We start from the raw sequence: 27,698 nt of genomic DNA on the forward strand, positions 1-27,698 counted from the left end.
ACCTGTGAGGCGCACCGGTCTCGAATCTCTCACAGAGGAGCGGAAGCATAAAGGAGGAGCGACGACAGTGGAGATGAAGAGAGGAACAGGCCTGGACTTGTGTTGTGTTTTGTTTCTGTTTTGTGTGGCCAGCAGTCGTCCACGAGGGGCTGCTGCCTTATACTTTATGATTAATTAATAATTTTTATTTGCTATCGCAAAATATGTACGTTAGTGTGATATACACACGGAACCAGTTTGGTGATTGCTTTATTTTGACTTGCTGGTCAAAATAAAGAAGGATTTTGCTGCGTTTGTAAAAAGGTATTTAAGCTACAATGGGAATCAACGCTGTAAAATCTCATATGCAATCTGACAGCCACAAATTCTCAGGTTAGGTAAAGTCAAATCTGTCCTAAATGATAAGCATTTGAATTTCAATACTTACAATATTTAGATCACAGAAGACTTCTCCATGGTCAGTTCAGCTCAATCTTTTGTAAAACAGAGACTTGTGGCAGACGAGCTTCTTGATTTCAATTATAGGCCTATATATTTTTTATTAAATACAGGTTAACTAGTTTACACAAAAGGTACTAATGTATAAAACAAAAATAAAAGTAAATCTAAACCAAATCATTTCCAAGCTTTAACTGCAGGAGGCGCAATGGCAAGGCATCCAACACCGGAGACGTCCTTTACGAATCAGCGTCTACCTTGACATTCATTTTCCAGTCCTTTTATAGTCCATCATACTTTTGACATTTGGAAACCCCTCAGCATGCATTCAGTCCTTTACAGACAATCTGTCCAATCCAAAGTAGCGACGTCTGTGGACATACAAAACAGGTTGATATCCCGTCGGTCCGTCCAGGCCATGATCTGAACGTCCATTGACAGCCAGAATTAGTCGATTAATGACACTGAGAAATTATGTCCAATCTGGCCATAATCTAAACGTCCACTGACAGCCAGAACTAGTTGAGAAAAGACGTTCATACTGACTATAATCTAAACGTTCGTTGACATCCAGAACTAGTCAGTAAAGGACGTGAATAAAGATGTCCAATCTGGCCACAAACTATACGTCCACTGACAGCCAGAACTAGTTGAGAAAAGACGTTCATTCTGACTATAATCTAAACGTCCGTTGACATCCAGAAATAGTCGATGAATGACGTGAATAAAGATGTCCAATCTGGCCACAAACTATACGTCCACTGACAGCCAGAACTAGTTGAGAAAAGACGTTCATACTGACTATAATCTAAACGTCCGTTGACATCCAGAAATAGTCAGTAAAAGACGTGAATTAAGATGTCCAATCTGGCCACAAACTATACGTCCACTGACAGCCAGAACTAGTTGAGAAAAGACGTTCATACTGACTATAATCTAAACGTCCATTGACATCCAGAACTAGTCAGTAAAGGACGTGAATAAAGATGTCCAATCTGGCCACAAACTATACGTCCACTGACAGCCAGAACTAGTTGAGAAAAGACGTTCATTCTGACTATAATCTAAACGTCCATTGACATCCAGAGATAGTCGATGAATGACGTGAATAAAGATGTCCAATCTGGCCACAAACTATACGTCCACTGACAGCCAGAACTAGTTGAGAAAAGACGTTCATTCTGACTATAATCTAAACGTTCGTTGACATCCAGAGATAGTCGATGAATGACGTGAATAAAGATGTCCAATCTAAATGTCCGTTGACATTGTACTTTTACTTAAAAAAAATACTTTAAAGTAAATTTAAAAGTATGTACTTATGACTTTTACTTAAGTAAGATGTTGATGTAGTAATTGTACTTTTACTTAAGTATATATTTTGCAGGGTAATTGTACTTTTACTTAAGTACTAAACTTGAGTACTTCCTCCACCACTGCCTACATGCAAACCGAAGCATTGAGAACTTTGACAGTGTCCAGACAGTTTAATAAGAAGATATTTTATACATACAGTCAACTTCACGTATACAAGCAGAATCCATCTTTGAAAAACAGACTCTATCAGTCGAACTACGAACCACCGATCCAAATGCTCTCATATGGTCCAGCGCATTTGGATTGGTGGTTCGTAGATCGATTGATAGAGTCTGTTTTTCAAAGATGGATTCTGCTTATATACGTGAAGTTGACTGTATGTATGTATAAAATATCTTCTTATTAAACTGTCTGGACACTGTCAAAGTTCTCAATGCTTCGGTTTGCATGTAGGGACCCTCATTATCGTTATACTAGCGTTATAGACTAAACTGTTTTTAGAGATAAAACTATTTACATTCGATAATCATGAAAACAAATCTCAGATAACGGTTGACTAGGTAACAATGTGTAATTAGACCAAAAGTTCATTTTGCACCGGAGTTCTCCTTTAACAATCGTGGGAGGGGCGTCCGACCGAGTGACGTCACACAGCTCGATTTGAGACAGGGGAAAACATATCAGGAGATTAAAAAAATAACACTGGATGGATTTTTATCATTATGTGATGGTTGTGTACAGGCACTGCCAACACACATTTCAGTCAATCACCTTGTAAAAGTGCATGTACCATTATATGACCCCTTTAAGCAGGATAGGGTATTTGCAGACATTTTTGGTAAACATTACATCAAAGTGTGCATTGATTATTACGTCGAAGACATTTACAGTATAATTTTATTCTGGAGAGTGATGGAGAGGCAACATTAATGTTAATGGTTTTCTTGCATTTAACCCTCAGGTCACACTCATACTCACTGGTGGTCAAATGGGATGTTTTATAATTAAATAAATGTTCTATAAATGAGTTCAATAATATTTATTAAATATTGTGAGGAGATCTTTTAATACTGAATACTAATTGTGCAATAATTATGGTCCATTAAATGACAACTTAAAATCATATTTTTTCTAATATTTTTGTATTATTTATATTACAATTAGTGTAGTAGGCTATTCAATGTTAAAATGGAGAAAGGGGTTTTAAATGAGGCAAATGTGAGTCATTTAGTGGCCAGAAAAATACTAATTTCCATTTGTAATGGAAAGGTCTTTAAAAAAGATACATGTATCTAATCTATTCTAGTTGCTCAAAGGAGTATCGCAGGTCATAACTGCTTACTTATTTTTAGATTTTACATTTGAATAAATATTTAGAAATTATCAAACAATATATTTGTATATATAATATAATGATCACTATAGCCTATAATGATACATTTAAAAAAGTTAATAATTAACAGTTCTGGCCCGCCCAGAAGAAGGACGATATTCTAGTTCTAAACTCTGTCAACTGCTCGCTGTAGAGTTTCCTTTATTGTGTGTGCGTTCAAGAGAAGTAAGTGTGTTTGTTATATCTTATGCTTATATGATTCTAACATCTCGTTTCTTGTCTTTAGTGTGAGAATTTGAGTTTTTAGCTGTTACTGGTCCATTCTATTATAACTGCGTCATCTTCAGAAGTGCACGCGTCCGTAGCGAATCCAGCCAAGTTTGTGTATTGTATTATGTTTAGATTATATTAAAGGTAGGGTAGGTCAGAATTGTCTAAAAAAAACTTTTATTCAAATTTGTTTAAACTGTCTTTATATACCAATGCATAATTAAAATGTAAGTACTCTGATAAAAAGAGTATAAAAATCGAGTGACTCTAGACCGTTTAATCTTCATTAAACACAGCTCATTAATTCCATTCACTCCCACCTAAAAACGGGTGCGCGACTGCGCGCACGTGGGCAGAGCCAGTAATAACGGCGGTAGTCATGGCGACGGAGAGTGACAGTCGCGCAAGCCAATCCTGTGATTCGTCCCGAATGGAAATAATGAGCTGTGTTTAATGAAGATTAAACGGTCTAGAGTCACTCGATTTTTATACTCTTTTTATCAGAGTACTTACATTTTAATTATGCATTGATATATATAGAAAGTTTAATCAAATTTGGTAAAAAGTTTTTATATAAATCCTACCTACCCTACCTTTAACTGTTTAATCAGCATATAGTGTTATTTCACGTGAATAACCTGTTCAGACAGTATTCTTTGGTATGTTTATGACGGTCGTGTTTGCTTAAATGCACAGTAAGGCGTCTTTAGATATGGTGCTCAGTCTAATTGTCTTAAATATTTACTGCTGCTGATCGTATAGTGCATGTATTTCAGTTGTAATTTATTATATATGTCTTTATTTGTTTACATTTGTAGACACCACACACATGCCATATGAATGTGAGAGCGCGCATAACAAGTTCTTTCTTAAATTGGAACACAAAGTCCACACTAGAGGCTTAGTAACTACTAGCTAGTTGTTAACTAACTCTGGACTTTGTTCCGTTGCAGCATTTGTTCTTAAAGGGATAGTTCACCCAAGAATGAAAACTCAGTCATCATTTACTCACCCTCAAGTTGTTTCAAACCTGTATGAGTTTCTTTCTTCTGTTGAACACAAAATTATATATTTTGAAGAATGTTGGTGACCAGACAGTTGCTGGACCCTATTGACTTCCATAGAATCTTTTTTTCCTACTATGGAAGTCAATGAGGTCCAGCAACTGTCTGGTCGCCAACATTCTTCAAAATATCTTCTTTTGTGTTCAACAGAAGAAAGAAACTCATACAGGTTTGAAACAACTTGAGTGTGAGTAAATGATGACAGAGTTTTCATTTTTGGGTGAACTATCCCTTTAAGGTAGAACGTGGCTACTATCACTGAAATCTCATTTGTTATTATCTATTAGTTAAGAAACAGGAACAATACATTTTTTTACGTTTTTGTTTTGTTAATTGTTGTGGGTTCCCAATATTATGATTAAAATCTATAATGATTATGATTTAGTTTTATTATTAGGATTTTTGGTCTGGTTCTAATACAATTCACCGCACCCGTAAAAAACTCTAAATAAATAAAAATTAAAATCACACAATGAAACAGTTAATTACCATTGTAAATAGCAAGCAGTTCAAAACAATATTATAACAACATTATGACTTTACAAAAACACATTACAAAAATAATACAACATAAATATATGATAAATAAAACTATTTAACAAATGTTTTATCATTTTATTTACCGGTAATATTTTCATTTTCACAAGCTGTTTATACAGAAATTACAACTTTTTAAACTTCAAATGTTCAAATGTTAGGTTTGTGCTTGAAGATGACTCTTAATATCCTTAAATGGGCTTGTTATTTTGCATTATTTGCTTTTTTTAAGGAGAAAGTGTGTATTCTGCATATTTTTATATTTTGTTGAGATATGTTGAGAACTTTTTTGGGCGTTTAAAATGTGAGGCCCTGTTATAAAGCACATAAAAACAGTGTTACTTAAATTAAACTTGAATGGTTAGTATGTTACTACCTTGAAAGCTTTTCGAGCTTCTAATAAATAAATGAATAATCTCATTATAAATAGTATATTATAATGTTGTTTAATGAAAAAATAAATTAAATAATGGCTTCCCGGTTTCAACAAATGAATTAGACATGAATTGTAATGATCTATGACTGCAATGTAATGATAACACTTTTTAACGTATGAAGGTAAACAAAATATAAAGATTTAATAAATAAATGTATTCTTTCTTTGGCTTCCAGATTTTAACAATTAAAATACAATTACATTTTTAGTGACTAGAATCACTGCTATGTGTTTTTAATAAAGATCAGTAATCTGCAGCTAAAAGAGATATTTCTGCTCTTTTTCCACTCAGTGAAGCACATTACACAAACATGCCAGTCCTACTGTACATTTACTAGTGATATACCATCAAATACAGAACATTATCCACAAGACCAACAATCCACAAGAAGCTGTGTGTAACATAAACTGTAACTGTCATAAACCGCTGCCATTGACGTCACTGCCGTTATATGATACGCAGAGGTGCCTCAACTTTCATTTTACTCAGCTATATTGAAAACATTTTCAGTTAACTATAGCTAAACAAAACTATAGTTTTTGTGATGTGAAATCAAAAGTATTTTTGAATGTACAGTAGACAGACAGATGAAGCCTAACGTCAATGAACAACAATCTGCTGTTATTAAACTGAATATTTCAGTTCATATATAACAATTATGATTAGTAGTTATACAGTATGTCTTTTATAATTCTGGTTACTTTTACTTCATCAGTTATTTTAGGATCATAATGAAATCAACCACCATTGTGAACTTGAAGTAATGATTAAATGACAAACGATTCAACAATTAATAAAGATTGGGTAAATATGAGTGTAAAATGATATTATACTGTAATAGAGAATATAAAAAATTGGGTTCAGTTTTCCCAGCACAGTGTAAATTTCTGTTCCCCAATTAATTCATATTTAGAGTCAGTTAAACTCATTAAACAATCAGAAATTATTAACACCATTCGGTTATTTTACGTGGCAATATATGTGACTGGTCACGGAAAGTAGGGACACAAGTCGGTTCTGGAGCATTTTGAGTTATTCACAGATTCTGAAAGTGTAGTCTCCAAGCTTTCCAACGATGTGTAACACATGGTAATCTGATAATATTTGGAGAAGTTGTGGCCATTTGAAGGTAGGCACTCCAAAAAATTCAAAGTGGAGAAATCTGCCTCTAAAGATTGAGCAGTTCTCACCTCTCTGCTGCTGGGAGTGACAATAGGGCTAATTTACATCTCATTTAGATAAGCCATACCCCCTGTAAAGCTCCCCCTGTAAAGCTGTAAAGCACATGTTGTTTTATTAACATTACAGTTTTTTTCAGTCGCTAACAAGCGTTTGTCCGGCCAGTTGTCACATTTTCAAAACTCTAAACACAATTAGCACAGCATCGGTCTTTTGTGGCCATACCATTCACACATTTCATGTCGTTTTCACACAATATGCAGTCAGTGAACACATTTCCACAATGCTTACATTTTCTTAACAGACAAGCTATACCTCCCAACAAAACTATGGATTGTTTTTGTAGTATTAACGAATGTTAACACACAACATCCCACAATAGCAAAAACAATATTCCAAACCTTAGATACAGTATAAAAACCTCTGCATCTGCAATGATCAGTTCAAAAACAATATATCTCAGCTGATAATAAACAAACAATTGAATAATTGAAACAGAGCTGATTTATGTTGGGTAAATTGGGTCAACCACAGCTGATTCCAGTCTGGCTTAGACTCAGTGGCAGGGGTTATTTTTTTTCTATTACATTTACAGTTATACAGTAAAAGAAGGACTGTGAGGAGTGATGTTTTTGGAAACAGAAACAGAAAAAGACAAACACTGTAATGTCTGGAAGAGGAAGAGTAAGAGCAAGGGGCCCAGGGAGAAGAGCAGGCCCAGTGAGAGATGCAGTGAGAGATGCAGTGAGAGATGTAGTGAGAGGTGCAGGAGCAGTGAGCCAGTGGACTCTATAATACCGAGCGCATCCTTGCCTTTCTCAATGATCTCCACCAGTGCCTGGGTCCAGAGCAGGATCAGGAGGGTGAAAACATGAGGACCTTTGTAATTACCTGGGACAATGTGGCTTTCCATCATTCGCAAGCAATAACAACATGGTTTGAAGTCCACCCAAGACTGGTAAGTCTCTTCCTTCCACCCTATTCAGCTTTCCTCAACCCCATAGATGAGTTCTTTTCTGCATGGAGGTGGACGGTTTATGACCATCAGCCACATGACCAGATGTCCCTCCTTGAAGCCATGGATGCTGACTGCAGGGACATCACAGTTCATGATTGCCAAGGGTGGATCCAACATACCAAGTGGTTTTATCCCAGGTGCATCGCCTTGAATAATATCAGATGTGATGTTGATGAAAACATGTGGCCTAACCCTGAAGATCGCAGAGATTAGATACAGTAATTTTGTGCTTTTTGCTGTTGTTTTTTTTTGTTCAGAATGCTCTTATTTTGTTTTTATTTTGTTCACTGTAAGCAATACTGTAACACTTTTTCTGTTCTATCATACCGTGTTTCTACTGTACCTCCTGTAGTAAAGAGTAAATCGTTTGCATGCAAATACCTGTAAAACTGAAACATAAAAGTCTATGCAGTTTTTGTAATGTCAACAATAGCCAGTATTTTGAAACCTGGTGTACTTTGATTGACCGCATGTACCTTGTGAAAAGAAATCAAGTGTTATTCGTTGACAGAATAATTAAATTTTGAGTCAGATTTCCAGTGTTTTGGTAAAGTTAGTGTGTGCAGAGAAAGATGTGTTCTATTTTGAAATGAAGAGTTAGTATATATTTAACAAAATGTGTTTTTGAGAAGAAAATTAACCATTTGGCCAATTGTGTTTTGTAGGTGTCAGTCTGTGTTAAGAGTTTAGAAAAAATATCTGAAGTATGGGTAAACGCTTGTTAGCGATTGAAAAAAACTGTAAATGGATAGTTCTCCCCAAATGTTTAATTGTCATCATTTACTCTCTCAAGTTGTTTTAAACCTGAATACGTTTCTTTATTCTGTTGAAGTTATTTGGAAGAATGTGGGTAACCAAACAGTTGATGTTCCCCAGTGACTTCTATATTTATTTCCTATGGAAGTCAATGGGAACCAGCAACTGTCTGGTTACCCACATTCTTCCAAATATCTTCTTTTGTGTTCAGCACAAAAAATAAATAAATACAGGTTTGGAAAAACATTAGAGTGAGTAAAGAATGACAAAATGTTTATTTTTGGGTGAACAATCCCTTTAAGGACAAGCGGCTGCATGTTTACTATTAGGGCTACTGTCTCTTTAAGACCTGAAAGCAACGCGTCTAATATGTACGCATAATATGACACGCAGATTTCTCTCAATTTAGACATAACCAACTTTCTTTATGTAAACCTTGAGTGTATTTGATGGTATTAGCTCAAAAAGACTCGAAAGATAACTTAGTCCAGTATCCAGGCGCTGTTAGACAGGCTTTTAGTGCATGCGCGCGTCGGCTGTTTGCGCGCAGAAAAGCGCATTAGAACAGCGCTTCAGCAGCGAATGACATGTTTAACCGGCAAGGCTTTAAAGCACATGCAAATAATGAACTTTTGAGAACTGCAGTGTCCTGTTCCTCTGCGTAAACATTTAATGTGAGTATTTGTCGCGTTGTACACTGGGCTGTTGAGACGCAGACTGCTACAAAAGCACGCAGCAGCTTGCAGCAAGGATCACAGCGCAACTTTGAACTATATCGATGCGATATGGTCTAATTCCATATCCCATTTAAAAAATATATCCATATATTTTTTATATTGATATTATATATCGCCCAGTCCTACCACGCTGTTCCCTTGGAGGGCGGGGGCAATAACAAAAGAAACAAAAGCCGGCTTATCCAGTATGGAAATACACACAGACAATGACACGCCCCTACTGCGAGCTAGAATCTCACAAAACAAGCCGATTTCAACCTAAAAATGTACGATTTTAAATATACCAATATTGATATCTAAAACATGGAGAGGCTTCTTCATGATCTCAACTAACAGATTCTGCAAAAAAGCGAAAATCACCAGTTTTGAAAAAAAACGCTTCTTTCTCATTTTGCTCAAAAGTTGTGCTGCCGACTTGTGTCCTTACTTTCCGTGGCGGGTCACATATTTGTCTGTAACTCACTTTATTTTATACATTGTTTTTGCGGTTGTTGATGATAACTCCGCATTAGATAAGATGTTGTTCATCTGTGTAAAATGGTGTGATTTGCAGGTGATGCTGAAGGATTGAGTGTTGCAGAAAGCAGTGCTGGTCAGTTTCCAGGGTCAGTTTAGCTGCAGTATGTCAGAGGAAAGAGGAAAGGACTCTCTCTCTCAGATGAGTCTCTCAGAGAAACACAGGTAAGACTGCGTCTGTTTCACACTAGCAGTTTAAACTCCACTGGACTTTGTGTTTCCCTGTCAATAACATAACTTTAAGCATTGATTTATTTTTGCAAATGCTTTGCACAACTTCAAATTTTGAACTTCTTATATTAAAGGCACACCGCAGAACTTTTGGCCACTAGGGGGCGCTAGACCTGTAACTTTCACGTCTAGTGCCCCTATAGGCCACAAGCACCGCAGCACTGTCACAAAAGTAAAGAAGACATCCACTTAATAAATGAATTGCACAAAAGTGAACAGAAAATAACTGGTCAGGTAAGTTGCATAGACCAAGGGTGCCCAACCCTGCTCCTGTCTGTCCTGCAGAGTTCATCTCCAAAATCAAACACACTTTAATTTTCAAGCGATCCTGAAGACGTTAATTGTTTGCTTCAGGTGTGTTTGATTAGGGTTGGAGATAAACTGTGCATGACAGTCGATCGGCAGGATCAGGTTATACACGTTTTGTACCTAAAACTAAGTTGTTATTGTGCTTGTTTTGGAGTCATCTTATCTTTAGATCGGACTTGCGTCGTCTTATTTGTCTTTTTCCTGTAGTAAACTATGAATTTGAATCTAAAATCATATAAGCCTCTAATAATACATAGACATTTGTATCTAAAATCATATAAGCCATGAATAATACACACATATATGAATGTGTAAAAGGACAAACAAACTGAAGCCTACAAATAACGGCAGTAGGTTTTGACATATCAGTTTTGTTACACGAATTCCCGACTTCGCAGTAAATATTACATTATATATCCACTTTTATGCCGATGTTTATGTTTTATTTTCAGTCATCATTTTCTTCGCCCCTTGAATAATCTTCAGAGTCCCCTCCCGAAACAGGAGGAGGACGACGAGGTAGAGCCGGGGAGAAACAAGAGAGCTTCTTGTTTTTCCGCGAGCACGATCCCTCTCGCGTTTTCTCTTTCTTGCCTCCTCAGGAGCAGTTTTAAACTTTTCCTTGCCTCAGCCATGGCCAGGAGTCGAGCAGGCAGAAAAATAGTAGCAAAAGCGTTAGCTCCTCGAGTATATCAGAGCTTGTGGTCACGTGACGGTCGTAAAGTGATTCGTTCTCCAGGTCACATGACCTGTTTAAAGACGGTCCTTCTCCTCCAAACTTACATAGGCGGTATTTCAAGAGGGCAGCCCCGCTCGGAGCATTGATAGTGTCAAACACTGTATATTGGCCTGAGGAATCATTTAAAACAACTCATATGCCTCAACTCTTTAGGTCAAAAGTTCCACGGTGTGCCTTTAACTCTGACATTATCTGTAAAGCCCAGTTTGCTCTATAGAAAATATCACAGTTAATAATTTGTTAATAACGTTCTAGACGCTGAATTATTCCAAATTAATGACTTTAGTTTTTAGATTATAAAATTATTGATAGACATTAGAAAACAACTATACACTTAATTTAATACAAGTATGCTAACAAAACTGTGTCGCACAGACATTTCTGCTCTCTATTCTGTCAATAAACAAAAACTTGACATGTTCTCTTAAATTAAAGTATCTTTTAAATCCTCAACATATTTAATCTCAGTCATGTATATTAAAGAACTTGTTAAACTAATGTGAGCCAGTAAAATAAAATGATGGTTAACTATAAAACTGTAAATTATGTGAGTGTGTGTATTTCTGTGGAGGATTAGATAAAGACACAGATGTGTTTCAGACACAGTTGATCCTCCTTTACTAAAGTGTGTTCTCTCTCTCTGTTCTTTGTGTGATCAGTGTAAGATCAGGCTCACATGTGTCCAGCTCTGTGTCTCTGAAGAGTGACCGGTCTAAAGGTGGAAGACCACCAGACTTCAGTGAGAAAACACCATCATCTAATAAAAGGTATTTTGTGTGTTTAAATTACATTATATGGTTGTATTATTTGTCCACAGTGGTGTATGTGATTGAACTTGACTGTGTAAGGCGATTTATGAAACTCATTCCAGTAACACAATTACACAGGCAGCCACAAGGAGGCATAAATCAGGCATGTGATTGGCTAAGGACAAAAAAGCAGGAAAATATACTGATACTTGAATTCATATCTTGCTACTCAGTCAGAATCTCATTAACCTGGAATCCCAGTCTCTGTCACAATAATCATATAACGTTAGGCTATGTGATGTTTTAGGGCTATTTTGCAGACATCCATTTAAAATGTAGGCAATGGCTTATAAAGAACCTTTCTTCCATATCCACTTAGGTTTCTCAGCTTGGACTCAAGCATTTGTGTGGTCCAGGTAACGTTAGCTTTGCATAAAAAAAATGGTTAAATCATTCGCATGGCTACTTTTACTTTTATACTTTAAGTAAATTTCCAAGCCTGTACTTTGGTACTTTAACTTGAGTAAAGAAGTTAAATCAGTACTTCTACTTTTACCAGAGTATTTTTTAACACAAGTATCTACTTCTACTTGAGTACGAGAAGTGAGACGGACTATTTTCTTTAGCGGAAGCAATATAAATCGTTTTTAAATAAATAAACTCCTTTTAAAATCAATATTTTGAGTCAAATTATTGATTTATTTAGTATGTAGCCATGTAATAAGCGGGATAATGTAGAGTTTGTCTTACATGTCCTTCACGAGGCACACGCGCGCGGTCTCTTGCTCTCTCTTTCCCTCTGTCATGCACGCGCTACGCGGTTTGAAGCACAGTCTCTGTCTCGCGGGCGCGCTCACTCGCTCGCTCTAGATTCCGGGAGAAACTATTTGCGGCCATCAGTGAGCTATATATTTAATATAATTATTAAAATATAATTATTGATTTTTCATTAGACTATTTGTTGGTGCCCCCTCAGCACTCGGCACCCTACGCACAGTGCGTTATGCGCGTGGTGGGAGCGGCAGCGCTGAATGAACCTTATTTAAAAGTGTTACCATTTTATCAGTTAACCTGTTAGCCTTCAGCGCCACTTTTGAAAAATCCCCAGAAATAGCATACCCAACCTAAAAAAGATTCAATTAATTGACCCTTTGTCCTAAAAGCTCAAGTATGGTCTCATTTGAAAGCTGACACCTGCCACTTTATTGGAAATGTAGAATGAATTATTGTCATAATGAAAAAAAAATTATGAATAGCTTCAAAGTTGTGCAAGTTATTAGAAATTTATTTTTATGAAACATCTTCATGAAAATTAAATTGAAGTTGGCCCGTCAGCACTCTAGAAATGCACTCCAGCTAAAGACACATGTCTGACCATGTTATATTTAAAATTTGAAGGTGATAAGTCTAAAACTCTGTATTTTGTTAAATGTTTTTCAAGATCATCTCAAATGACTTTATTTTGAATTGACTCTAAAATGCAAACTTGTGTTTATTGTCATCTATTAGCATCTATTCAGTCTATTGTCTCTATTGTTTTGTGGTGCAAACGAGCCCCATTCAGTGTCACTCTCTCCTGCTCACATTTACACCTTTCCAGCCGGCTTATGGCCATAAATATTATTTTCCTTTGTCTCCATTATAATCGCTAACGACTGGCTAATCACGGTGTTTCACCCCCTAATTTCTTTCATAATCTTCACTTCACGTTTGAAACTGTATCAAATGCCTTTCTTAAATAAAGAAATATTTCAGTAAGCATTCCGATTTAGAAAAAAAATCATAAAAAATAACAGCTAGATGGCAGGTGCAACTAGAGAGCTAGCTAGCATGTTAGCTTAGCACACCATCAATACACGACAATTTATGAGATTAAAACCCTGTTTGTGCTCCAAACTTACTTTATAGTGCAAGTCGAGTGTTTTAAATAATCTTCTATGAGCTTATTTGGCTTCAGAAAAGAAAATCAGACAGAAAATATATGATTTGATATTATTCTGCACTATTGTAAAGTCTATACCGATTAGCATTACATTATACATATAATCTATTATTATAAAAATACCTGACATGGCTCGAAGAACACAGGTAAATCAAATATCATTGCAATCATGTTTATTGTCTTCAAAACATCTTTATCTGCATGTTATAGCGATCTCTGAAAGCTAACGTTAGCTGTGTTTATGTCAGTGACGTCCTGGAAGGTCACAGGTTATTTCTTCTTCGTGAGCTTTCATATTTGGAAAAAACTGTGCAAATGGCGCCCTCAGCCTGCTGTATGGATTGAAAACACAGTACATCAGAGTATCCAGCACTCTTTATGTATACATCGACGCATTTGGATATAAATTCAATAAATATTATTCCTGTCTATAGAAATATGATGTAAACCTATGATAATATATCAATATTTCTCCAAATCTGCACATTTTTGAGCCAAAAGCCCTGAGGAACGTTGTTTTGTCACGCGTTCTCATGACAACACCACCGGAGTTTTTTTATGAATGGACGCGCTGACGCTCATAATTCATATTAAAGGTATCGACTCATTTTTTCATTACATAAATCCTGACACAAATTAAGACATAACTGTCACTATAAGTTTCTCAGAATACAATAGTGGTCAAATACTGAAACGTGAGACTTATATATTTTTAATGATGTATAGTTTGTCAAGGTAATAACATTAAATCTGATAGTAACTTTGAACTATTTAAAAAAAAAAACGCTTCAGAGCGTCCTCGCTCTGGTGAAGGTTAACAGGTTAACGGTTAATAATCGGATAATGTGAGGTAGCCATATAAGCGGGATAATGTAGAAACATTTTGTCTTACATGTACTTCATGAGGCACATGCGCGCGGTCTCTCTTGCTCTCTCTCCCTCTGTCATGCACGCGCTACGCCGTATGGAGCACAGTCTGGGTTTTTTTTTTCTTTTTCTTTTTTTCTTTTTTTTTACAGATCTGCATGATTCACGTAGGTCACATTTTCTGGTCGGAAAATCCGGAATTCCGGATTAATCCGGAAAAATCACATCCCTGATAAATTCACTATGGAAAATAGATCATGCAACTAAACATGTCCATCCATCCAACCATGGTCATAAATGAACAAATACACAGATATACTGCATTTGATTACTATTTGCAACATTAAACCTTTTCAAATGAGACCTACTTTTCAAAAGTATCTTCTGTAGTAAAGTGTTTTCTCTCTGGTCTTTGTGTGATCAGTGTAAGATCAGGCTCACATGTGTCCAGCTCTGTGTCTCTGAAGAGTGATCGGTCTAAAGGTGGAAGACCACCAGACTTCAGTGAGAAAACACCATCATCTAATAAAAGGTATTTTGTGTTACTAATTTTTTGTCACACATTGACTGTGTTTAAAAGTCGTATCAGTGAATACCAATCATGAAACATGTTTAGATCAAAAATTTGTCAGAGTATTCACAGCTAATGCTTATTTCTCTTTCTGTAAAATATCAGTTAGTATTTTATTTTACTAATTTGATTACAGGCTTCAATGTGAGACATTAGACTCAGACGTTCAGACTCACAGGAACCACGGGAATTTCAAAGACAATCTTCTAGGGATCTTCCAGGTAGGAAAACACATTTTTATAAATGTTTAATATTTCTAACAAACAAATATGTTATTGAACAAAGACATTTAATAAAAGATTTCTTGATCACTTATTTTTCCTTTTAAACACATTTTAGCACAACTTGGTTTGCATGTAACAGTGCGTTCACACCTGCCGCGTCTAGTTTGACGCTTGAACATGTTGAATGCATTCGCGCGTCCAAAGTGAAATGGGCGCGCGTAAAAAGCAAGCGTTTGAAGCGAAATTGACGCGCGTCCAAAGCGAAATCCGCTTCTTCTGGGAGAGGCAAGTGCTAGGCAGTGAAATTTAAAAATACTACTGTTATTGTGTCACGAAATGCAGTTTTAAGAGTTGTTCAGTCGAGAATGTAGTTGTTTAAAGCTCAAATCTGTGGTTTATTTATAAAGATAGCGCCTATTTAAAAAATTTGATCTGATGTTTCGGAGTTGTGAGATCCAGGCGATCACCGGGCGCTCAGCGCTCATGTAACCCGCTGGAGCAGCCTTACCTCGGCTAGTCCTCCTGACCTCTGCCGCTGGTAAACGAGAAATGTTTAAATTCCCAATCTATAGCTTCGGCTCTATTATATGAAACATTTAAGTTAAAATACATCAATGACTCGTTATAACGTAGGTCAAACGACTTCTTTAATTAACGTTATGTGAGTTTTTCTTCATCTCATTCAGAAATGTAGCCTAGACTGCAAGTGTTCAGTGTCACATTCATAGTTAACATAAAGCTGAACAATGTCATTGCTTCTTTCACGCGGGCATTTAGTCATTACAAAATAATTGATTGAGGCCAAACATATAATAAGTTATTGAGGCCAAACATTTCAAATTACATTATTATCTGAAAAGCGTGACCCGTTGATCACATCACTTCACCACGTGACAGCAGCAAGCAGGCTCCGATTGGTTAACGCTGCACGAATTGACGCAGAAGTTCAGATTTTTTAACTCAGGCGGCAGACGCGAATTCGTGTCAAATGCACAAAAAGCACTACATAAAATAATTTGCGCATAACGCGCTTAACGCGCCAGACGCTAAATTCGTGCCATTCGCGCCTACCACGCGGCACTCTACGCCTCAGGAATTTTTTACGTGCATAACGCGTCTTTGCATTGACTTAACGTTGAAATCACTCGCGTCTGATGCGCTATTCGCGATCGGTGTGAACTCACCATTAGTCTTTTAACTGGATTTAAATAGTGCCAAATGTAGATGTACAATTTGGCTTAAATAGCGTTATTCTGTCATTTCTTTTACTTTTGTTTGTAGGATCTTGAGAGCAAAATAATCACATTTCTGAGGAATGAACTGGAGAAGTTAAAGAAAATATTACAAAAAGAGAACACACAACACTTTGTGAAGGACTTTATTGAGAACAGATCCAGAATCAAAGAATCAGCTCTTGATCTCACACTACATTACCTGAGAGAGATGAAGCAAGATGAAGCTGCTGATACTCTAGAAGGTGAGAGACTCATGATCATCTGTCAGATTGTCTCTTATAAATGTAGGAGAGAAAATAAGACTCAAACTATCTATGTTCTATTCCTGTGTTTAGATGAGCTGTTCTTCATTCATCAGCTGAAATGTGGCCTAAAGAAGAAGTATCAATGTGTGTTTGAAGGAATTGCGAAGCAAGGTGACTCCACACTTCTGAATAACATCTACACAGATCTCTATATCACTCAGGGTGGCAGTGAACAGGTCAATACTGAACATGAGGTGAGACAGATTGAAGTGGCTTCCAGGCGTCATGAAGCACAAGAGATACAGGTTGAATGCACAAATTTGTTTGAAGCGCCTGAACAAGACGAGGAGATCCGAACTGTACTGACAAAAGGAGTCGCTGGCATCGGGAAATCAGTCTCTGTGCAAAAGTTTGTTCTGGACTGGGCTGAAGGAAAAGAGAATCAAGATATCAGCTTCATATTTCCTCTTCCATTCAGAGAGATGAACTTAAAGGAGAAAGAAAAACTAAGTTTGATGGACCTTATAACTCAATTTTTCCCAGAGACAAAAGGACTGAACCTTACAAGAAGGAATCAGTTCAAAGTGCTGTTCATCCTTGATGGACTGGACGAATGTCGCCTTCCTCTGAAGTTTGATTGTAATGAGACGTGGCGTGATGTATCGTCTCCAGCCTCTCTGGATGTTCTCCTAACGAACCTCATGAAGGGAAATCTGCTTCCTTCTGCTCTCCTCTGGATCACCACCAGACCAGCAGCTGCCAGTAAGATTCCTCCTGACTGCATCGACCGGCTGACAGAGATACGAGGATTCAGCGACGCACAAAAGCAAGAGTACTTCAAAAAAAGATTCACTGATGAGAATCAGGCCAACACAATCATAGATCACATTAAACAATCAAAGAGTCTCTTCATCATGTGCCACATCCCAGTCTTCTGCTGGATTTCAGCCACTGTTCTCCAGAACATTCTGGAGGAGAAAATAAATAATGATGTGAAAAACACTCAGGCTGATGAGATCTCTAAAACACAGCAGGAATCAAACACTGAAGACACTCCCAAGACTCTGACACAAATGTACACACACTTTCTCCGCTTTCAGATCCAGCAGAGCCGCCGAAAGTATGATGGAGAATACACACCAGATGTTTCCTGGGATAAAGACGCCATCCTTTCACTGGGGAAACTGGCATTTCATCAGCTGGAAAGAAGCAACCTGATCTTCTATGTCACAGACCTGGAAGCCTGTGGTCTTGACGTCTATAAGGCAACAGTGTACTCAGGCATGTGTACCCAGATCTTTAAGGAGGAAACAGGGATCGTTCTTGGGACCATGTACTGCTTTGTTCACTTGAGCATTCAAGAGTTTATTGCAGCCCTTTATGCACATCTGTTTCTAGACATCAACAAGACAAGTGTGTTCGATCATGAGTCTACAGAACCGGAAAACAGAAATGAAACCATGATTGATTTTCTCAAGACTGCAGTGGACAAGGCGCTCGAGAGTGACAATGGACACCTGGACCTTTTCCTTCGCTTCCTCCTCGGTCTGTCACTCCAGTCCAATCGACGACTCTTACGAGGTCTGTTGACACAGCAAGACGGCAATGACCAGAGCAACAAGGAAATAGTTCAGTACATGAAGCAGAAATTAGAAGATGATCTTCCTGCAGAGAGATCCATCAATCTGTTCTACTGTCTGAATGAACTGAACGACCAAACTCTGGTGAAAGAGATTCAGACCCACCTTAGCAAAGGAAGTCTCTCATCTGGTGACCTTTCACCTGCCCAGTGGTCTGCTTTAGCCTTTGTGTTGTTGACATCAGAGGAAGAGCTGGAGGAGTTTGAGCTTCAGAAATTCAAGAAATCAGACGAGTGTCTCATTAGATTATCGGCAGTCATCAAAACCTCCAGAAAAGCTCTGTAAGTCTTTTAATATATTTTATGTTTTGCTCTCATCTAAAAAAAACATTTATCTACATTACTCTATAGTGATTACCCATCATGAACATTGAATGCGTAACCCTGTAAAGCCTGACATATGAAATAATAGTCTAAAAAATCTACTATTTTTAATGTAGACATTTTATCAAACCTTTAGACAAAATATAAAAGAACATGTAAAAATGTTTGCATGTTTGTTTTGTATCATATAATACACCATATTTGTATGACTTATAGAATATAATATATATAATATATATATATATATAAAATATATATATATTAGCTCATACTTGTAATGAGGGATCCACTGGAGGCAAGTTTTAAGAGAACCCAAGTGCAGCTTTAATGAAACAAAACATGACAATAAACAAAAGCATGGCGTGGCATGAAAACAAGACATGGACAAAGACTTACAACAGTGGTTACAGGATACAATACTTGACACAGACACAGGCAAACAAGAGGGCTTAAATACATACAAGACTAACGACCAGACAAGGGACACCTGTGATCAATGATCAAACAATCAGACAATACACTCATGACAAGACACATGGCAGGGTCACATGACAGACAAGGAAGCAGACAAGACGTGAACAAAACCGTGACAGAATCCCCCCCTCTAAGGACGTCTCCCGACGCCCAGCAAAACATAAACGTCCAGGTGGGTGGTGGAGCGGAGGCGGTCTTGGGGGAGGGATGGTGGGCCAGGCCCGTGCAGGGGGACGGGACATGGGGCGTGGCGTGACGTGGACGGGCCTGGGACGTGCCATGGCGTGGGCGGACCTGGACCGTGGCAAGGCGTGGGCGGACCTGGACCGTGGCAAGGCGTGGGCGGACCTGGACCGTGGCAAGGCGTGGGCGGACCTGGACCGTGGCAAGGCGTGGGCGGACCTGGACCGTGGCAAGGCGTGGGCGGACCTGGACCGTGGCAAGGCGTGGGCGAACCTGGACCGTGGCAAGGCGTGGGCGGACCTGGACCGTGGCAAGGCGTGGGCGGACCTGGACCGTGGCAAGGCGCGGGCGGCGACGACCCTTCAGGCGGCCATGGTGGAGACGACCCTTCAGGCGGCCATGGGGGAGACGACCCTTCAGGCGGCCATGGGGGAGACGACCCTTCAGGCGGCCATGGGGGAGACGACCCTTCAGGCGGCCATGGGGGAGACGACCCTTCAGGCGGCCATGGGGGAGACGACCCTTCGGGCGGCCATGGGGGCGCCGCCTCCATGGTCCTATCATGGACCCTATAGCCTCCCCCCAAAATTTTCTTGGGGAAAATTAGGAGGTTATATATAGGAACAGACACTGGTTCAGGAACAGACAGTGGTGCGGCGGTAGCCAACTCGGGGCGAGACTCTGGCGTGGCTGTGGCCATCTTGGGGCGAGACTCTGGCGTGGCGTGAAGCACAGTCTCTGGCTGGGCAGGCGGGACGTGAAGCTCAGTCTCTGGCTGGGCAGGCGGGAAGTGAAGCTCAGTCTCTGGCTGGGCAGGCGGGACGTGAAGCTCAGTCTCTGGCTGGGCAGACGGGACGTGAAGCTCAGTCTCTGGCTGGGCAGGCGGGACGTGAAGCTCAGTCTCTGGCTGGGCAGGCTGGACGTGAAGCTCAGTCTCTGGCTGGGCAGGCGGGACGTGAAGCTCAGTCTCTGGCTGGGCAGGCGGGACGTGAAGCTCAGTCTCTGGCTGGGCAGGCGGGACGTGAAGCTCAGTCTCTGGCTGGGCAGGCGGGACGTGAAGCTCAGTCTCTGGCTGGGCAGGCGGGACGTGAAGCTCAGTCTCTGGCTGGGCAGGCGGGACGTGAAGCTCAGTCTCTGGCTGGGCAGGCGCAGCATAAGCCGACCACACACACCAAATGGCTGTGGCCAAAATGGTAAATGTTGATGTTATTGCTGGCTCAGATGTCGCGGCAGCCATTTTGTCTGAAGACATGGTGTGGAGCGACTCAGGCCAGGTGTGGAGAGACTCAGGCACAAGAGACGTGACGTGAAGCTCATGGTTGACGTGAAGTGACTCAGGCATGACGTGAAGCGGCTCAGGCTTGGCAGGCATGACGTGAAGCGGCTCAGGCTTGGCAGGCATGACGTGAAGCGGCTCAGGCTTGGCAGGCATGACGTGAAGCGGCTCAGGCTTGGCAGGCATGACGTGAAGCGGCTCACGCTTGGCAGGCATGACGTGAAGCGGCTCAGGCTTGGCAGGCATGACGTGAAGCGGCTCAGGCTTGGCAGGCATGACGTGAAGTGGCTCAGGCTTGGCAGGCATGACGTGAAGCGGCTCAGGCTTGGCAGGCATGACGTGAAGCGGCTCAGGCTTGGCAGGCATGACGTGAAGCGGCTCAGGCTTGGCAGGCATGACGTGAAGCGGCTCAGGCTTGGCAGGCATGACGTGAAGCGGCTCACGCTTGGCAGGCATGACGTGAAGCGGCTCACGCTTGGCAGGCATGACGTGAAGCGGCTCACGCTTGGCAGGCATGACGTGAAGTGGCTCAGGCTTGGGGGTTACTGTGGGATTGTGGGGCACCTCATCCACAAAGCCCACAGTAAACGAAGAACCACTCAACAGAAGGGCATAGTCAATATATTGCTCTAGGGAGAAATGAATTTTCCCCCCTGGCAAAGATGAGCGCAGCGGTTCGTTCAGCCCATGGCGGAAAATGTCCTTAAGAGCCACATCATTAAAACCAACCTTGTAGCACAGTCCACAAAATTCCTCCACATACATTTCCAAGGGACGATTCCTCTGGCGTAGATTTAGGATTGAAAGGGTTGCTGGGTTCATGGTTGTAGGTCAAGTATTCTGTAATGAGGGATCCACTGGAGGCAAGTTTTAAGAGAACCCAAGTGCAGCTTTAATGAAACAAAACATGACAATAAACAAAAGCATGGCGTGGCATGAAAACAGGACATGGACAAAGACTTGCAACAGTGGTTACAGGAAACAATACTTGACACAGACACAGGCAAACATGAGGGCTTACATACATACAAGACTAACGACCAGACAAGGGACACCTGTGAACAATGATCAAACAATCAGACAATACACTCATGACAAGACACATGGCAGGGTCACATGACTACAGGGGATCACATGACAGACAAGGAAGCAGACAAGACGTGAACAAAACCGTGACAATACTCATATTGAGGAAGAAAAAAAGACATATTTTATTCATATATCCAAACTGGGGGGAAATAATGTAATTTGGTACAGATGTTATTAATATTGCCAAAAAGTAAGATGAAATTCTGAAAGGTTATAGTATAAAACATTGAGATTTTTATAAAACAGGCTACTTAAATAAAGTACTTATATATTACCACATCATATATTAGTTGTCCCTCTGTTTCTCCCAGTAATTAGATATTTTAAATGTTTATTTCTATGAGTAATTCTGTAGTTTAATGTAATATTATTTTAATGCAATATGTAGATCAAGAGATTTACAAATAAACATTTATCAAAAGCCTGTTGTATCATATCTGATGTACACATTTTAAGATGTTTTTTTCTACAAAAAAAGTTTTTTATCGTTCAAAATCTCTCTTTTTTTCATATAATCTTTTTGAATATATTTTTCTAATTTGGTAATTAAGTAAAATAATTATAAATTTCATTTCAGCAATTGTTAAGGATGCTTTTTTACTATCTTTAAATTAATGATATATCACCCATTGGCCACCCTGCTCTCTAACATATCTGCATCAGCCATCGATTGACCTTAATCTTGAAATATTAAAAACAAATACAATTTCTTAGGTTAAATCATTAATGATTTTTTTTCAAAGAGACAGTACATGTGAATGGAGGCATTTTTAGAATTATAGTGAAAGGCCTTTAACCCTCTGGGATCTGAGTTGTTTTCTGGGTCCTGGAGGTGTTTTGACATACACTGACATTTGAGCTTATTTCTGTTAATTGTGACATTTTCATGGCTAAAGTCTTATTGCACTGTATTCAGAACAAACTCTGCTACAATAATATGTCAGCAGCTTGTATGTGACAGTTTGTAGTTTTGAGATAATAACGTTTATGCGTGGTTTGTGAATAAAAAATAATAATAATTGTCACTGAAATAAGGTCATGAAACCCGTACTGATTATTTCTTCACAAGACTTTTGAAAATTGTATCACGTAGCCTAGAATATTTTAATGAAAATCATCCTGCATACTCATTCAGATAAAACAATATATTGATTTAAAATTTGTAAGACATGTCTTGTGTAAGAAAGCTGTATGCGAGGTAGGCGTGAACCACCCATGCATATTGATGTGCTTCACACCTGAGGAAGACAAAGACCCATAATGGCCCTATCAGGTGCTATCAGGCCATATCATTATGAGGAACCTTGCACAAAGAATGAAGAGTGAATTTAAAAAAAGAATGGCTTTTTGATTTTTTGGATTTATTTACAACACAACATAATCCAAAGATACACAACAATGGACAAAAAAAGTACATTATTGAACACACTGATCACACCTTTGTGCTATTCCTGAAACATACATACCTGTCATTTCCATATTGTTTGATTTTTCATTTTACCAAGTCAGCAGGACTCCATCAGTGTCATCTAGTCCCTGTAAAAAACAAACAAAAAAAACAACTGAGAACATATAAATATATTCCTTAGACGTTATGAAATGAGATTGGCGTAAAAACACGAAGCCTATGTTTGTCGCGTTTTGCTTTTCAAAACCCAAACCCACAGAGTGTGCAGAGAACATTATTGAAGCAATCGAACCGCTCCAAACTATGAAACATTATTGCTAGCACATTATAAACATCCAAGTTTGAGCAGATATCAATGAACACAGCATTTAACAGTAAACACTAGTCTAAACATTATAATATGCATCATAAATTTCATAGCCTAGTTTTATACCATGCTGTATTTTATTATGAACATAAAAACATCCTTGTGTTGTATAGGCTATATTTATTTATCATTGAAAGGTTGCCTACCTGTCTATAGTTCATATTTCAACATGTTTCCATCAATTTCATACATTTTAGTCAGGCACCAGTTCAACTATGTGAAGTTAATATTGTTGAATATTAAGTGTCCCCAACTAAGCAAGACAGAGGCAACAGTGGCAAGAACCTAGACTCCATCAGGTGACATAAATAGAGAAAAAACCCTATAACTATAAAAGATTTACACAAATATTGTTTTCAAACATGCTTCATTTTATCTAGGAAATTTGTCACTGATTAAATACATTAATGCACAGGATATAGTAGTTTTTGAAGATTAATGCTAGTTTAACTCAGCCTCTGTGCTGTATATGCTGTTTATGTAACAAAATAAATGTAAAATGTATTTAATATTTGTATATAGAACATGTATTGTATGTGTTCCATCTAATTCTGTGTTGTGACTTATTGTAGGTTGAATGATTGTAACTTAACAGACAAAAGCTGTTCAGCTCTGGCTGCAGTTCTTGGATCAGACACCAATCTGAAAGAGCTGAACATGAACAATAATTATCTGCAGGATTCAGGAGTGGAGCTGATCTGCACTGGACTGAAGAATATAACGTGTAAATTGGAGATACTGAGGTAAGTTGAGCCACAGGAGTCACATGACTAGAATGAGGTGCGATGGCTGACAGGACGATGCCGGAGGCAAAAGCGAAAGATAACTTTTGTGAAAAATTCAAAGATCTTTTATTTATTTGTTACAACATGGGTATACCATATCAATCCTGTCATTTTGCTATTTTATTGTTGTTGTTGTTTTTTCGTCGAGAAATATTGAAGTGACATTAAGCATTCATTTTGTTCCAAGAAAAGGAAAGATCTAACATTAAATATCAGAATAAGAGCTACAGATCCTGAGGGCCATTGGCAAGTATCTTTTCTTGTAAAATAAGTGCTCCACACGGCTCTGGGGGGTTAATAAAAAAGCTAGTTATTTTAGTCGATACAGTTTTAAATAAGGATATTTTTCTTAAACGAACCCATCGCTTCACTTCAGAAGGCCTTTATTAACCCCCCAGAGCTGTGTGGAGCACTTTTATCATGGATGGATGCACTTTGATGGAAAAATATACAGCCATTCACTGCCATTCAGAGGTGGAAAGTCCAGGTTCAGAAAGTAAAAGTCCTCCTCAGTATTTTGTTCCAATCACCTGGATTTGCTAATTAGCACAGTTTTTCAGCCAGGAGATAGAACTAATTAGTGAAATCAGCTGACTGAGTTCATGGGTGGAATAAACATATGGCAGGACTTTTACTTTCTGACCCCTGGACTTTCCACCTCTGAATGGCAGTGAATGGCTGTATATTTTTCTGCTGCCATTATAAAGCTTGGAAGAGCCAGGACATATTTTTAATATAATTCTGATTGTATTAATCTGAAAGTAGAATGTCATATACACATAGGATGACTTGAGGGTGAGTAAATCATGGGCTAATTTTCATTTTTGTGTGAACTATCCCTTTAACAAGACGACTAAGATGGGCTTCCTTGTTGTAGAGGCAACTGGAAGAGCGATCATTCAGATTTATATTGTTCAGGTTTAACTGATTATTCAGCTGAATGTTTTCCTCTCTGTTCTAGACTCTCTAACTGCAGTGTGACAGAAGAAGGTTATAAAGCTCTGGCCTCAGCTCTGAGATCAAACCCTTCACACCTGATAGAGCTGGATCTCACAGGGAATGATCCTGGAGAATCAGGAGTGAAGCAGCTCAGTGATTTACTACAGGATCCAGACTGCCAACTGAAGACACTGAGGTTAGACGGGATCTAATAATTATGATAGTATACTAATAATATGGAGGCTAAATACTCATAACTAATATATTATTTTAGCTATACAATTAGCTTGACAATTTGTTGCATCAAAATGATCAAGATCAGAGGGTTGTTCCATAAAACAAGATTAGAATACAAGCCAGGCTTATTTTGGTTAGTCAAACTTATTGTCGATTGATTCTTTTTCATAAAGCAAACTTAAAATAGTTCAAACTCAGTTACTCTGGCAACTTATGCTGGGAAACTAGCCTGGTCCAGGGCAGGCTAACTGTCAGGCTAAGCCTCAGTTGTTGCACAGATCCTCTGCACAGATCCTCTAACACTGACCAATAGGAACACAATGACTGATATTCTCTCATGCCATTATTTGACTTTATTAACCACTATCAGTCCAAAAATAAATATACAAGAAAATCAACTTAAATAAGGCTACAATGATAAATGAGATAATATAGACCAACAAACGTGTTAAATTGTATATGAAATGTTTATGTTATCGTTGTTATATATATATATATCCTACAGTTTTTCTTTTCTTACTGGCTGAATGTTTTGTGCCCAAGATTTAATTAGATAGTTTTAAAGATTTATGAATACATTTCTCTCTGGTTTTAATTGCCAGCTGTAGTACATTTTTATGGTTATTAGAAGAACATTAGAACATTACAATCTAAAATAGAATAAAAAAGCTTATTAAAGCAGAAGTTAAAATCACAAAATTTACAATAAATAATTACAAAAGCACATATTACATTTTAACTGGTAAGATGAATCTGTGCTTAGTAATTGGACTATATTAGACTTGATTTACCCCATTACAATAGTCCATTTACAGTTATTTCTATCATAAAAAATACACTTATTTGTAGGTTTAAAATTCTAAATAATGCACATCTAATGTCCAACAACAAATGTTTTAGCATATATATATATATATATATATATATATATATATATATATATATATGTACTTTATTATGTCTTTCAATTCAAACACATTTAGGACAAATGTACAGTTAAAGACATAATATTTTCCCCCAATAAATCCTTCTTATTTTTCCTTCTACTTTTTTTCTTTTGTGATAATACCCACCAACACATAATTGGAACAATAACCAATAAGTACATAGTTAGACACTTTTACATATGAAAAAAGGGAAACATTTAACATTCACATATTTATATCAAACTCTTATAATGACACATAATTCCTAATAAGTTATTCAAGTAATATTATTTAAATATTAAATAATTAAATAAATAAAATAACAAATAACTAGAATTAAAAGGGAGGGAATGTTATTTAGTTATAGGCTAATATGTATTCCTTTATTTTATGAAATATTCTTTGATTTTAGAGTTGCACATATCTTTTCAAAATGTATACTTTTGCTCTTAATTTCATGTTATACTCACCATAATGTACCGTATAAACTAAATCCAACCAAACATTCTTGCTTTCTCCAAAAAAAAAAAAAAAAAAAAAAAAAAAAATTGCTTTAAAAGCTGTAATTCTCAGCATTCTAAATAAGTATAAGTCATCTTTATTAAGTAGCTTAGGTCCTAAACCCAAAACTATATTTTGTATCTTTATTATATTTGGTTTCTTAAATTCTTCCCTGAATTACTTCCGTTTCATTTTTATTATTATTTTAAGTATAAAATATAAGTGTAATGAGCTAAGTTCACTGTAACTTATCCAACATCCTAAAGATAAATTATTATAATTAGAAGATATTTCTGGTGTTATAAAATATCACATAGCCTATTATTTTTCCAAGCAAAATGTATATATTAGTCAGAATTATCGCGCTCCGATTTGGCGCACAAGCGCGCAGCAGCGCTCGTTCAATATGAGGTTTAGCAGCAAAATGGAAATATTTGCTCGATTTTTCCAAGATTTACAGATGGAGAATATTCCTTTGAAATGTAAGTTTTGCAAACACCATGTTTCAAACGCATAAAACTGCACAAAATATATGCAGTTTGATGGTGGATCGATTTGATCTATGATCAACCTCTAGGGCTGCTTAAGAAACGCGTGCACACGCAGTTATCTAGACTAGATAAACCTGGATCAAATTAGTGGGATTGCGTGAACTTGAATGACCTTTAATGAAACCGCTTTAGCCCCAACTTATTTGTTAGGTTCATTCAAGTCGGGTTCTGGAGTTTAATCCCCGCTTTTCTTGCCGTCTTTTATGGAACAACCCTCAGATCAGATGCTGCAGCTTCTGTCATGATGATGATAAACGTCAACACAGTTTAGTTGTGATACAAGCT

The 27,698-nt window shown here is 38.0% G+C and overlaps 1 protein-coding gene across 1 annotated transcript in view; it reads left to right on the forward strand.

The window, feature by feature from the left end:
- The first annotated feature begins 3,260 nt into the window (after window positions 1-3,260).
- The window catches only part of LOC306998037 (NACHT, LRR and PYD domains-containing protein 12-like), a 90,978-nt gene continuing 66,540 nt past the window's right edge, over window positions 3,261-27,698 (forward strand). Inside the window, exons 1-9 of the mRNA XM_079611769.1 lie at window positions 3,261-3,313; window positions 9,640-9,767; window positions 11,541-11,648; window positions 14,864-14,971; window positions 15,147-15,231; window positions 16,516-16,711; window positions 16,805-18,635; window positions 24,047-24,217; window positions 25,221-25,394. Coding sequence (XP_079467895.1) covers window positions 9,709-9,767; window positions 11,541-11,648; window positions 14,864-14,971; window positions 15,147-15,231; window positions 16,516-16,711; window positions 16,805-18,635; window positions 24,047-24,217; window positions 25,221-25,394 — 2,732 coding nt within the window. The 5' untranslated portion in view covers window positions 3,261-3,313; window positions 9,640-9,708. The remainder of the gene's footprint in view (window positions 3,314-9,639; window positions 9,768-11,540; window positions 11,649-14,863; window positions 14,972-15,146; window positions 15,232-16,515; window positions 16,712-16,804; window positions 18,636-24,046; window positions 24,218-25,220; window positions 25,395-27,698) is intronic.

This window comes from Phoxinus phoxinus, assembly GCF_949152265.1.
Source record: "Phoxinus phoxinus genome assembly, chromosome: 5".
In the NCBI taxonomy this organism is placed as follows: domain Eukaryota; kingdom Metazoa; phylum Chordata; class Actinopteri; order Cypriniformes; family Leuciscidae; genus Phoxinus; species Phoxinus phoxinus.